This window comes from Scleropages formosus, chromosome 2 (assembly GCF_900964775.1).
Source record: "Scleropages formosus chromosome 2, fSclFor1.1, whole genome shotgun sequence".
In the NCBI taxonomy this organism is placed as follows: domain Eukaryota; kingdom Metazoa; phylum Chordata; class Actinopteri; order Osteoglossiformes; family Osteoglossidae; genus Scleropages; species Scleropages formosus.
Window position 1 is genome coordinate 7,161,735 of NC_041807.1, and position 13,829 is coordinate 7,175,563.

Consider the following 13,829-nt stretch of genomic DNA (forward strand, 5'->3'; position numbering starts at 1 on the left):
AGTAGCTAAGAGTAATTGGTAGACATCCAGGTCTGAGTGAGTTCTGGATTTTTGCCATCTTCATTCTGCAGCCCAGAGTTTGGTCCTGTTAACACCTAACGTATCAGTCAGCCATGGGGAGGCACTGGGGCGTGCTGGTCTGGAAGACAGTCAACAGAGAGAGTCAAAGGTGGAAGATAGGGCAGAGAAGAAAAGGTTAGTGGCATCGTCTGTTGATAGATCTGAGAATTGTGCAGCAGAAGGGAGAGCGTTGTGAGTAGCAGGGGATTGGGACAGGGAGAGGTCGAAGGACTGTAGGCCACTTGAATGAATGCCGTCGACATGCAGGTTGAAGTCACCCAGGAGAATCAACAGAGCGTTGTACCCAGGGAGAGAGCTCAACAAGATGTTAAGGTCATCCAAGTAGGAACTGAGAGGGCCAGGAGAGCAATAAAGAACAACCACAACAAGAGTGACTGGGTCAGTGATAGGGGGAGCATGCCATTCAAAGGAGGACAGATCATGCAGGTGAAGAGGGAGAATAGAATATTCCCACCGGGGAGAGATGAGCAGGCCTGTGCCTCTACCTCTGCCGTAGGGACGAGGGGTGTGAGAGGAGTAGTATTTAGTAGAAAGTGCTGCGAGTGTGGCTGAGCTCTCTGGGGTGATCCAGGTTTCAGTTAGGGCCAGGAGGTCCAGTGAGAGATGGAGGCGTAGGCTGGTATGAAGTCAGCCTTTCTCACCGCAGACTAGCAGTTCCAGAGTCCCATGGAGAAATTAAAGCAGAATGGAGGGTAACTCAGGTTACTGTAGCAGCGAGAGCGTTCAGGTGTCCGGTGGTGGTGACATCACATGGCTCGGTTGCTGTAGACGACTTTGATGGTCGATGTTTTTGATGCATGATCCCTCATGGAACATGGTACCAGTGGCCTTCCTTGGGGGACTCCCACAGGTAGACTCCCTCGTCTTTGCACCAAGAGGCTGCTGCTACGAGTCACCAACCGCTATTTAAACCGGGCTAATTACTGTCAGCTGAGATTCCTAATTGAAATCAAAACTACTCCGACACTGGCGACCAATACAAACAGATGTGATTAACTGACTGATGGAGTCACGCCCACTCCACACTATGGGACACAGAATTGTTTAGGTGAATGTGTGCCCTAACAAACCACAAAATACAAGTTAACAAATTAATAAAAATACCAGCCACAACAACTACACAGACACACAACCAATTGTGTCCGTCTATCCACAGTTACACAAGAATTTGCGTCAGAAAAAAGCGGTAGCAACAAAACACTTACCCAAAAAACCACGAGCTGCAGCGACAGACCTCCAATGAAAAATATGGTGCACAATGAACAGGATCGATAGCTTCCATGGTATTTAAGGGGTCAGGGGCGGAGATTCCTAATCAAAACTACCCAACAATTGTGACCAAAACAAACAAACAAACAGACGCAATTAATCGATCGACGGAGTCACGCCCACTTCACATTACGGGAAAACAAGTGAAGCACATTAGGCTGGTTCTGAGACAGCTATTGAGCAACTGTCTGTTTGTAAAAGGGGAAAAATGCTTGTTCCACAAAGATCATGTCGCGTTCCTGGGTTTTATCCTGAGCCTGAATGGTGTGGAAATGGAACCCAGAAAGGTTCAGACTGTTTTTAACTGGCTCCAACTAAGGTCAGCGAAAGCCTTGCAGAGGTTTCCGGGATTTGCAAATTTCTACTGATGCTTTATACAGGGTTTTAGTATGGTCACAACCCCCCTGACCTCCATGTTGCATGGGAAGGGAATGAGGCTTATATGGTCAACAGAGGCCCTGAACACCTTTCAGGAGCTTAGGGAAAGATTCACTTCTGCCCTGATACTTTGTCACCCGGACCCTATATTACCATTTGTGGTTGCGGTAGATGCCTTGGTGATGGGGAGGGGCTGTTTTCTCCCAGTGTCAGGGGACCTCACCAAAACTGTTCTCTTTCCCATATTTTTTGCAAAAATTAACCCTGCTAGAGCATAACTACAATATTGGAAACCAAGTTGCTGGTGATCATGTTGGCTTTGGAGGAATGGAGGGGGCCGTTCCTGGTTCTCACAGACTACCAAAACCTGGAATATCAGAAAAAAGCTGGGAGGCTTAATCCGGGACAGGCACAGCAGGCATTGTTCTTTACCTGCTTTCATTTCTGTTTCGTATTGGCAAAGATCCAAGAATACCAAGGCGGACACGGTATTCAGGATCCAGGAACAAGACCCTGAAATGGCTGCCCAACTCCTGTTTTGTCACACCTGTACAATGGCAGTTCCTTCAGGACCTCCAAGCTGCCCAGAAAAAAAGAGTCCAGGCCGGCCAACCGGCCCGAAGGGAAAGACTACATCCCGGTCCGGTTCCACTGCAATCCTCACTGCTCCACTTGGGAAAACGACTCCCCGGTCACAGGACATTCAGGCTATCGGAAGACCCTTGACATGATACAGAACAAGTTCTGGTTGGCCTCCCTCCAGGAGGATGTCCAAGAAAACGTGGAGGCGTGTGGGGTACATGCACAGTTGAAAACCTTGTCCAGAAACCTGCGGGGCTGCTGGCCCTGGTCCCACATGGCCATAGACTTCCCCCATCAGTAGGTTGTGCCGTCATTCTAGTCGTCATTGACCGTTTCTCCAAGGCATTTCGACTGCTGCCTATGGCCCAACTCCCATCAGCCCTGGAGACAGCCAAGCTCCTGTTTTAACAGGTGTTTCAGATCTACGGCTTTCCTGAAAACAATGTCTCAGATAGATGGCCACAGGTTACCTCTCAAGTGTGGAAAGCGTTTTGGCAGAGACTGGAAGTGTTGGTGAGCTTGACATCAGGGTACCACCCACAGCATAATGGACAAGTGGAGCACCTGAACCAGAACCTGGGATGCTTTCTGTGCAGTTACTGCAACTAGGATCTGGTCCAATGCTCCTGGTTCCAGCCGTGGGCCAAATATGCCCATAGCTCCCTGACCCACTCCTCCATGGGGCTGTCCCTGTTTCAGTGTCTTTTAGGATACCAGCCACCTCTTTTCCCATGGCATCCAGGCCCTAGCAAAGTACCAGCAGTAGATGTCTTGTACCAACGAAGTGAGAAGGTCTGGCACTCTGTACTGGACCACCTACACCAGAAAGTACAGCAGCACAAACAACAAGTGGACAAGCAGAACCAGACCATTTTGTTTCAACCAGGACAGCAGGTATTGTTATCCACCAGTATCATTAAATTGAAGGTGCCCTCTAAAAAACTCAGCTCCAGGTACATAGGCTCCTTCAAGATCCTCCAGTGCATCACCCCAGTCACCTATCGCCTACAACTGCTTCCCCAGTTGTGCATCTATCTCAAGTTTCATGTTTCCTTGCTGAAACCCTATAAAACCTCCCTCTTCTATGCTCTCGCCAAGGCCATGCCTCCTCCCCCGCTGGAGATGGATGGCTCCCCGGCCTACTCAGTCCATTCCCTCCCAGACTTATAGTTCTCACCTTCCAGCAGCCCTTGTTTGCTAGTTTCACCTGTTAAAATCAGTGATCATGGATCAAAGAGTCACGAAATAGCTGAGTGAGCGCAGGTACTCATTCGGTATTATAGAGTAATTAGTAAAGTGAAACTGCCTTGTTGTGTTGTGTTATGATAGCTAATATAAATGATCAAAGTAACTGTGCCCATTGTAATGGGATTTGGTTGCAATTCAGCATAAATGGATGTCACTTCTGGGGACTCAGGAACACATGACATTTACATCTTTGAGTTATGAAAGTTCGCACTGAAAAGGGTTCTTCTGGAACGCATTACCTTCATAAGGCAGGGGAGCACTTTACTTGAAGAGCCAAAAAACTTTATCCCAGGCTGAACTGAGCAATGATGGTATTAATGGTATTTTGTTCTGGAACAAGCCCTACAAGGTTCTGTCTCAGGCAAAGTTTTTATTATTACCCTCTGGAAGCCATGGAATATGAGAATATAAGCTGAGGTGGACTGTACCAGGAGTTCCTTCAGATGTGCGAACACCGATGCTGCAGCAGTACTGCGCTATGCCGTAGTCCGTGATCTTCGCAATGATCTCAGAGTCCATCTTGAGGTTGAACAAAAGTATATTGTGGGGCTTCAGGTCCCGGTAAACAATCATGGAGGCATGAAGGTATCTGCCAAAAAGAATAGTGACAGTAGAAAATTTGAGCGGCCATAAATTTCTATTGAACTTGCCTTGCATCACTCTACGTGTTTTAAAAATATATCAATAGCAGTACTTTCATTTGCCACATAACTGGGTCCAGTACAAAAAAATTGCTATAGCAGCTTTTGTAAATACATTTTTTCATATAATGGTCTTATAAATTCAGTACAACAGCATTTTTGTCTGTTTTACATTCATAGATGAGCCTGTGGTCCTGACAAGGACACAACGGCCAAGTCAACAGCACATGCACTCAATTCCACAAAGGCGATTCTCAATAACATCTCACATCCCAGGTGATCAGTTCACTTAAGTCATTTGGCACAACAGCAATAAAGTAAATGTTCATGGGAGCATAGAGAAAATTAACAAAAGTCATGTTTTGAACAAGGCAACACAGAACAACTTCCTGTAAAACAGAAAATCTCAACCAACCACAAATATCATTAATGTCAAACTAATATCACAGCTGAAACATTAGATTCATTACTATAATTATATTTCATCATTCCTCTCAATCAAATGTTTCAATCGGTTATTGATGAATTCAGAACTCAACAAGAGACCAAAGAAATTCATCCAAGCACTTTGCACAGAAAATATGTGGTTCCCATCAATGTGATCTTCTGAACTTCGGAGGCATTTAGTTGGCCTGGGAGCATCTCCAAGTAGTCAGAGAAGCCTCTCTTGAGTGTTTTTAGCTATTCCATTACTACTGCTACCACTCTGGTCTGACATTCCACATTCTACTGACCTCAATTTCTAGGTCCTTATACTTGCAGTTTTTCAGCATCTTTCAGCATAATGTTTGCATCATCTGTGATAGCTTTATCAATCAATAGGCAGGTCTTCTCTTTCTTAACATGCAGCACTATGTCAGGACGATTTTCTGATCGTGTATGATCTGTGACTGTTGGTAACTTCCAAGTCCCATGGATTTAAACTAAGCATTAACATTGAGAAAACAATCTTTTACTAGAATCATGGGTAAATCAGCATACATACACAATCACGGTCAATCAGGCATCTCCTGATGACATCACAGACTTTGGGGGTGAACATGGCTCAATACATTATAGGCTATATCTTCCATTTCTGTCTTTAAACTATGATCCTACTATAAACTGCAAGCACAAATTTAACACAAACACTCAGATAGTACCCAAACTGCAGACAAGCTCTCAACCTGGTCTATGTGACACATCTGCCATGTCCAAACTCAAGCAAAAAACTATAAGACAACAACAACAGTGGACAAAAGAGCAATACAAGGATATTATGTGGATCCTATCCAACACATTACATGGCCAACAGCTATAAGTTATAACCAGATGTCCAGTTTGGACACTGCAGTGAGCACACCTGAGTCCGTCAGCCACCTGAAGGGCAATCCTATGCTGCAGCTTGCGGTTGAGGCTGCCGTTCTCACGCTCAAACAGTGAGTCCAGGGACCCTCGAGGGGCTAGCTCCATGACCAGCAGAGGAGGGCAAATACTAGCAGCCAGGAGGGACACCAGGCTGGGGTGGAACAGGTGTCCCAGCACAGTCAGCTCCTGAAGAAGGGAAAAAGAATTAGAGACACTGTCATAGCAGAGTTAAACGGACACCACCGAATCCAGAAAAGGCATCGTCTGTCATTTCCTCCTGAAAAGGAAAGCACACATTTCTGTTTCAAGGGAACTGCAACGGCTGTAATATTAATATATTCCTTCATGTCTATCATATCAGGAGTCAGAGGCAAATGTCATATTTAGTGTATAAAACTGCTTACAATAACAAAACTTTTTTTTCTATTTTTGGTTTCTGAAAATATCACTGGAGGAAATACCTTACTATGTTTCTGTGTAGCTTCTGTATCTATCCTGTGACAGAGTACCACATTTTCAACATTTCAATCAGTATAGCAGGCATCGGTCCTAGTTTTCATGTGAGAAGACTAAGTACATTTACCTGTCTAAGCAGCCTGTGGATGTGCACCTTTGATGCATGCTTGTTGAAAATTTTGACAGCCACCTCTTCGTTCTTATAGAGAGCTCGATAAACAGACCCAAATCCTCCATGTCCTTAATTCCAAAAAGGAAAACAACAGCCTCTATTGAGCTTCTGAAGCAAGTGGACACTGCTAAAGCACCCAAACTACTGTTTATGAAACCTTCTGAAACAAAGTTATGTTTAAAAATGTCTGGTCCCCCAAAGTATAGTTACAGAAACAAACAGCACGTTCTGATATGCACCAACATACAAATCCATGAAAACAGATTGGAAAACATGGCCCGAAGATCATTTCTGTGAAAAATACCCCACCGTAAGCACATACCCAGCAAGTAGTCTTTGGAAAAGTCTATCTCTAGTTCTTCGCTGTTCAACATCAAAGTTGAAGGTAGATCACTCAGAAAGAGATCTGGAGCAATCTGAGAAATGTGAACTGTGGACTTAGGGTTCCTTGGATTCACCAGCAGGCAATCTGGGAAACAAAGGCAGGACAAATATCACACTTGGATAAGGGTTGGGCCTGAAGGAGTGGCGTGACATGACAGCAGAACCTTCTGAGAATCATAGGGTCCGTATCCTGGTTCTGAGTGTGTCATTCCTGTCTTCTTTTCAGCTTCCTCAAAACCTCAGCTGTCCTTCAATGAACACAGAGCAGTCAAGATTTACATTCTACCCTGTTAAGGATTTAGAAACTGAGCTTACCTTCATTAATGTGTGTGAACAGCTCTTCCAGCAGCATCTTGTTCCACTGCTGTCCATCCTCAAAGCTGTACAGCACCCACTTCTTTAGTAGTGTTTCACCACTTCCATGGACATCAGTGGTGAGAAGGCCAGGGAACCATTCTTCCAGAAGGGAGTCAATGTGGTCCACAACTTGAGCCAAAAGAACACGACCTGGAAAACAAATTACACTCAGGAGCATATTTATTCATCACTGATCTCTGCACATGTCGATGCAGAACTCACTCACACAGTGAGAGAGATGTGTGCTTGGGGGCATGGTACCTTTGCGAGAACAAGGCACTGTTATCTTGATAAAGCTCTCGGGAGTGTTCTCCATAGTAGCAGACTCCACCAGGCAGTAAGCCTCAGGTGACCAGCTCAGATAGATCCCAGTCCTCCAATAGATACGGTTTGGTCTCAGACCTTTTTCTGGTTAAAAAAAACTAAATATTTTAAACCAATAACTGACAAACACTGAGAAATATGGAATCATTTCAGTGAATCTCACAGACTATTTCAGTCATTTCCAGAACAGCAGGTGGCATAGTGGTCATTTACTTTGTTGCTGCCTCGGGATTTGTAGGAGCCAGGTTTGAATTCTACCTCCTGCTCTAGTGCCCTTGAGCAAGGTTCTTACCCTGAATTGACACAGAAAAAATGACCCTGCTATATAAGCATTTAACTACTTTTTTGTTTCTGACATACATACTATACACCGATCAGCTACAACATTAAGACCACCTGTCTAATATTGTATAGGTCTCCCTTGTGCTGCCAAAATAGTTCTGATCCATTGAGGCATGGACTCCACAAGACCTCTGAAGGTGTCCTGTGGTATCTGGCATCAAGACGTGAGCACTAGTTCCTTTAAGGCCTGTAAGTTGTGAAGTGGGGCCTCTATGGATCAGACTTGTTTTTTCAGTACATCCCGCAGATGCTTGACTGGACTGAGATCTGAGGAATTTGGAGGCCAAGTCAACTCTGTGTCATGTTCCTCAAACCTTCTGAATAATTTTTTGCAGTGTGGCAGAGCCACTGCCATCAGGGAACACTGTTGCCATGAAGGGGTATACGTGGTCTGCAACAATCTTTAGGTAGGTTGTTTTTGCTTGCTTGTGTATCTTATAATATAAAAAAAAAAGAAAAAAATTGGTAGGAGGGTATCAGGATTTGTCTGTCCTTTGTTTTATGCACCTGCTTGAACAATGAACCTCGGTGCAGCAAGTGGTAGGCAACAAACTAGGTTTACTTGAGTCATGTCTGCAGCTATGTCTCTTTCTCTTAATGTAATGCATGAATTGTACTTTTGCTGAGATGTACGTCGCTTTGAACAAAAACTTCTGCTAAATGAATAAATGTAATGTAACATAAATGTAGGTGGTACATGTCAAAGTAACATCCACATGAATGCCAGGACCCAAGGTTTCCCAGGAGAACATTGCCCAGAGCATTACACTGCCTCTGCCAGCTTGCCTTCTTCCCATTGTGTAACCTGCTATCATCTTTTCCCCAGGTAAATGACACACACCCAGCCGTTCATATGATCTAAAAGAAAATGTGATTCATCAGACCAGGCCACTTTCTTCCATTGCTCCATGGTCCATTTCTGACGCTCACATGCCCATTGTACTTGCACTTTCAGCAGTGGACAGGGGTCAGCATGGGCACGCTGACCGGTCAGCGGCTATGCAGCCCCATACGCGGCAAGCTGCAATGCACTGCGTTCTGGCACCTTTCTATCATGGCCAGCATTAAGGTTTTCAGCAATTTGTGCTACAGTAGCTCTTCTGCAGGATTCGACCAGACAGGCTAGCCTTTACTCCCTATGCCCATCACGAGCCTTGGGTGTCCATGACCCTGTCGCCGGTTCACTGGTTGTCATTCCTTGGACCACTTTTGGTAAGTACTAACCACTCCATTCCAAGATCACCCCACAAGACCTGCCGTTTTGGAGATGCTCTGACCCAGTCATCTAGCCATTACAATTTGGCCCTTTTCAAAGTTGCTCAGATCCTTACACTTGTCCATTTTTCCTGCTTCGAACACATGAAATTCAAGAACTGAATGTTCACTTGCTGCCTAATATATCCTACCCCTTGACAGGTGCCATTGTAACGATCAATTTTATTTACGTCACTTATCAGTGGTTTTAATGTTGTGGCTGATCGGTGTATATTATAGTTACCCCTGTGAGTGCTGGCCTTACGGCCCTATAACACTTTATTTCAGTTTGTTTCTAGAGCATTCAGCACCAGTTGTAACAGTTTCTCCTGCATTTTTCAGTGAGCATGTATTTAATCTTGCATTAAATGTATTAAATCAAATAAGGTGCTAGGTTGTGTACCTCTCCCACTGAGCATGGTGTACGATATCTCGAGCAACCGGTTTAACTGCCTGGACCAGAAGCCCATGGGGAAGTAGGGCATCTCATAGAGTCGGATGATGACTTCAGAGTTCTCACTGTGGGGGAGCTCTATCACCGGCCGGTGGTCCGACAACCTGTAAAGAAAACCAGCAAGTCTGTAATGGGGGCTCTACATTGTGAAGGCAATATGCCAAATACCACGTCTACTGCAGGAAGTGGTGACATCTCCTACCTGCTCGGAATAAGAAGCTGGTCTTCACAAATGGGAAGGGCAATCTGGAACTTCTCCAGCAGTTTCAAGTACTGGGTCAAGTAATGCCTGGGAAAACATTTGCTCTCCAAGAGGAACTTCTCTACAGAAGAGCGTTGCACGATGCCTTTGGGATGCTCGGAAAAGCCAGAACTTCTCAGTATTAATATCTATGTGAACAAAGAATTACTTTTTGTGAGTCAAGTAATTAATCCTTGAAATTCCTGCCTTTTATAACTTCCTCATTGCTATAATGTCTGAATTCTCTGCATATTACTTTTATGACTTTCATTATCAAGGGCCTAACAAAAAATGGCTTACCCAAAAACACATTTAACTAGGTGTAAGAAAATGTTTCTGAGCCTTTGGAATTTGGAATAGAGATTTCTCAGCGAATGCTACCTAAAATGTAAACTAATTTTCATCTAAGTTATAATAATAAATAAAGTCTTGTATAACAAACAACACAAATTTTACAGTTCAATTTTTTTTATGAATAAATGGTTCAAACAATCAAGATCAATGACAGAAAAGTATGTGAAATCTCCTTTATTGGCAATAACCTCAACCAAGGTACCAAGGTATTTTGCCCTTTTCCTCCATTCAAAATTGTTTCAGTTCATGTATATTTTTAGCATGTCTCGCTTGAAAGGTCTGCTTCAGATCATATCACAGCATTTGAATGAGACTGAGGTCAGGAATTTAATTTGGTCATTTTAAAATACAGAACTTCTCCTGTTTCAAACCCTCTGTTGTTGAGTTATTCATGTGTTTTGGATCACTGTAATGTCCCATGACCCAACTTTTTTGAGTTTTAGATCACACACAGATGTCCTGACATTCTGCAGAGAAGTTTCCTGGTACAACCTGAATTCATTGGTTCCTCAACAACTGCAAGCCATCCAGACCCTTAGGTAGCAAAGCAGCCCCATGGTATTATACTCCCTCCACAATACTTCATAGCTGGGTTGAGATTTTGATGTTTGTATGCAGTGTTTGTTTTCTTCAAAAGTAATACTGTGTACATTTATTAGAAAGATCCACAGAACACTGGCTGCAGAGCACCCCAGTGGTCCTTAGAAAACTTGAGAAGAGCAGCAATGTTTTTTTGGAGAATAGTGGTTTCCTCCATGGTGACCTTCCCTGAATACCACTCTTGTCCAGAGTTTCTCTGACAGTCAACTCATGAACACAAACGTTGTCAAGTGCCAGAGATGCCTACAAATCTTTAGTTATCATTCTCGGGATCTTTTCTGAGGATCGTGTGGTACGTCCTTGAACTGACCTTTGCAGGATGCCCACTCCTAGGGAGAGCTGCAATGGTGGTGAATGTCTTCCATTTCTAAACTATCTGCCTGACTCTTTACTGATGGAGGTCCAAGTCTTTAGAAATGCTTTTTTATCCCTTTCTAGTCTTATGAACTTCAACAAACTTTCTTCTGAAGTCTTCTGCAATCTCTTTTTATTGTACCATAAAGCACTGTAACAGAGTTTTGTTGTGAAGAGCAGGTAACCAAAATTTTGTTTGTTTTTTTTTTTAAACAGAGCATTGCATGCCAAACTCACATCTGAACTGACTGGAACACTTGACTCATTGACGAGAACGCTCCAATTATTGCCTTTTCAGGATTTCCTCATCCTAGAGCTTCACACACTTCCATCAATGACTTACTTAAACCCTTTAAGCAATAAAGATATGAAAATACAAAATGTGTGTTGTTTGCTAAATAATGCTATCTTTATTATTATACCTTAGATCTGCCGTTCATGCAGAAATGAAGATAATTCCATAGGGTTCAAATGTTTTCTCACAACTGTGGTTTTGGCAGAGGAAGCACTATGTGCCAAACCTGTGAGATGATGCTGCAGAGCCACTGTGGTTTAATGAAGTAGAGTTCCCGAAGTTGGAGAGCTGGGTCATCAAAGTGCAAAAGAACACCTGAACACAAAAAACAGTAACTTTTCAGTTTCCCCATCAAAGCCACATGCATCTGGCACAAAACAGCAATACTGTCTTTCTCCACCTTACGGAGGAAATTTGTCCCTGAAAAACCCATTGTACCTAGGGAGGTATGTGAAGTCCAAATTTGATCCTCGTAGATGCAAATAAATGTCTAGTAAGCCAAAGTAGGGCTGTAAAATGAAACCATTAGTAACTTCTATTTCTCGTATCGAATTCTCCCATCTCGGGAATGAATGGACCATGTTTCACTTTATTAAACACGAAAAAGATTTTTGAGAGGTGGTGGAAGCCCTCTCTTTGAAAGGGTGACATCTGGGTACCTGAAGAGATAAGAGTAGGGCTCAGGGTTGGGCCTGTGGGTTCTGTTTGATCCATACCAGCTTCACTGAGGAAGTGCACAGCATGAGCCAACTCCGTCTCGTCCAACTGCAGCTGCTGCTCCTGGACGATATCCATGAGCTTCTGGTGAAGGAGCACTGGAAAGTGGGGGGGCCCTCGGGACCTCTCCAGCAGAAGCCTCCTCTCCAGCTCCAAATAGCTGTCTGGGATGCGCTGTCCAATCACCGGCTGACCCTGGATCTGTGGGTGGCCCAACAGATACTCGTCAGAACACATTTTAAACGAGAAAACCTGATTCCGCTGTTGTAGAAAGGGCTGTAACACAAAGCACCAGATATTTGTCATTTAAGTAGCTGCATTTTAACTTTATTGCCAAAAGTGATATGAGCACTGCTGTGAGCTTTCCTGGACAACATTACCAGACTTAATGATTACGGGCCAGTCGCTTTAACTTTGGTGGCTAAGAAAGCCTTTGAACATCTGTTGCTGGCCTACCTTAAGTTCATCACTGATCCTCTCCTCCACCCTCTACACTTTACACACACATTTTCAGAACCGCATGTCCCATACGGGGTCGCGGGGAACCGGAGCCTAACCCAGTAACTCAGGGCGTAAGGCCAGAGGGGGAGGGGACACACCCAGGATGGGATGCCAGTCCGTCGCAAGGCACCCGAAGCAGGACTCGAACCCCAGACCCACCGGAGAGCAGGACTATGGTCCAACCCACTGCGCCACCGCATCCCTCGCTCCTCTACACTTTACTTGTAGGGCAAAATGCTCAGTTGATGATGCAATCAACCTGACTCTCTATAACATCCTTAAACATATGGACTCCCCCAACACCTGCGTAAGGTTCTTGTTTGTGGATTTTACCTCCACCTTCAATGCTACCGTTCCGGAGTTACTCCACAGCAATTCAACCCCCCCAGTACCAGCTATCTTCACCCCCTCAGTACCTGTCAGTGGATTACTAATGTCCTGACAAGACAGAGGGAGGGCGTAATACTGGGTCCCCACCTGTCTGATCCAATGCCAGGTTTGAATTCCACCTCCAGCTGCTGTACCTTTGAGTAAGGTTCTTACTCTAAATTGCTCCAGTAAAATTACCCAGCTGTGTAAATAGGTAAATAATTGTAGATATCTCAACACTAAGTTGCTTCGGAGAAAGGCATCATGTAACTGGTCTATACTGCATATTTATACAAGCCTATACATTTACACTATTTGCACAATGTTATCCTTGGCATTGTTGTCTTGCAAATTGTGATTGTCTTGTATATCGTTATTGTTCTGCTTTTTAAGCTTGGCTCCAAACCACTACCAATTCTTCTATGTTTTACATACTTGTAATAAAGTGTGCTCACTTCCATTTATAAATGAGTGTAAACATTGTAAAATGTTTACAATTACATAACTGTTAAGTTGTTAATATTCTTGGAACATGCTTTTATCCAAAAACACTCCGGTATACGATTTATGATTTTTAATTCAAACAAGTGAAGTAAAATTAAATGCCTGTTCTATCCTAGGTAGGCATAAACATTCATGTCTTCAGTCCAGGATCGTATCCCCCAATCCACCTGCATCCAGCATGTGAACATGAGGTACCTTGAAACTGGTGGCCTCCCTCAAGATGGCCCTGCGCAGCTTCCTCAGGGAGTCAGACTCCTCACAGGCATTGACCATGTGATGCTCTCTGATGGTGGCGAAGCTGTGGTGAAGCACAAGCTCTCCTTTGAACTTCGCCATACACGCCTGCAGGTGGTGCTCCTCACTCACATCAGTATGCGTGCCCACCACTATGACCGGGGACACAGGAGCCATGGCCTTGTGGAAAAAGACCAGAACACTTAAGAATTTGGTAACAACCAGGCGATTTGAACTGAAGAGAACAGAAACATCAGAAAATAGATCAGATCAGATACACCAACGTACCGAAAAATTTTCCAAATCATAATTCACAGTCAGCTCACCGAAATTCTGATCCGCTACTGACCGAGGACACTGACTTTTTATGA

At 44.1% G+C, this 13,829-nt stretch overlaps 1 protein-coding gene across 3 annotated transcripts in view; it reads right to left on the reverse strand.

Annotated features, from left to right (window-relative positions):
- lrrk2 (leucine-rich repeat kinase 2) overlaps nt 1–13,829 on the reverse strand; it is a 43,309-nt gene that overhangs the window by 9,012 nt on the left and 20,468 nt on the right. For all 3 annotated transcript variants that reach the window (XM_018740366.2, XM_018740365.2, XM_018740367.2), the window contains exons 31-41: nt 13,420–13,638; nt 11,850–12,051; nt 11,360–11,448; nt 9,492–9,679; nt 9,239–9,393; nt 7,177–7,323; nt 6,874–7,065; nt 6,497–6,643; nt 6,130–6,242; nt 5,542–5,732; nt 3,987–4,147 (exon numbers count right to left, since the gene is read on the reverse strand). In XM_018740366.2, coding sequence (XP_018595882.2) covers nt 3,987–4,147; nt 5,542–5,732; nt 6,130–6,242; nt 6,497–6,643; nt 6,874–7,065; nt 7,177–7,323; nt 9,239–9,393; nt 9,492–9,679; nt 11,360–11,448; nt 11,850–12,051; nt 13,420–13,638 — 1,804 coding nt within the window. The remainder of the gene's footprint in view (nt 1–3,986; nt 4,148–5,541; nt 5,733–6,129; nt 6,243–6,496; nt 6,644–6,873; nt 7,066–7,176; nt 7,324–9,238; nt 9,394–9,491; nt 9,680–11,359; nt 11,449–11,849; nt 12,052–13,419; nt 13,639–13,829) is intronic.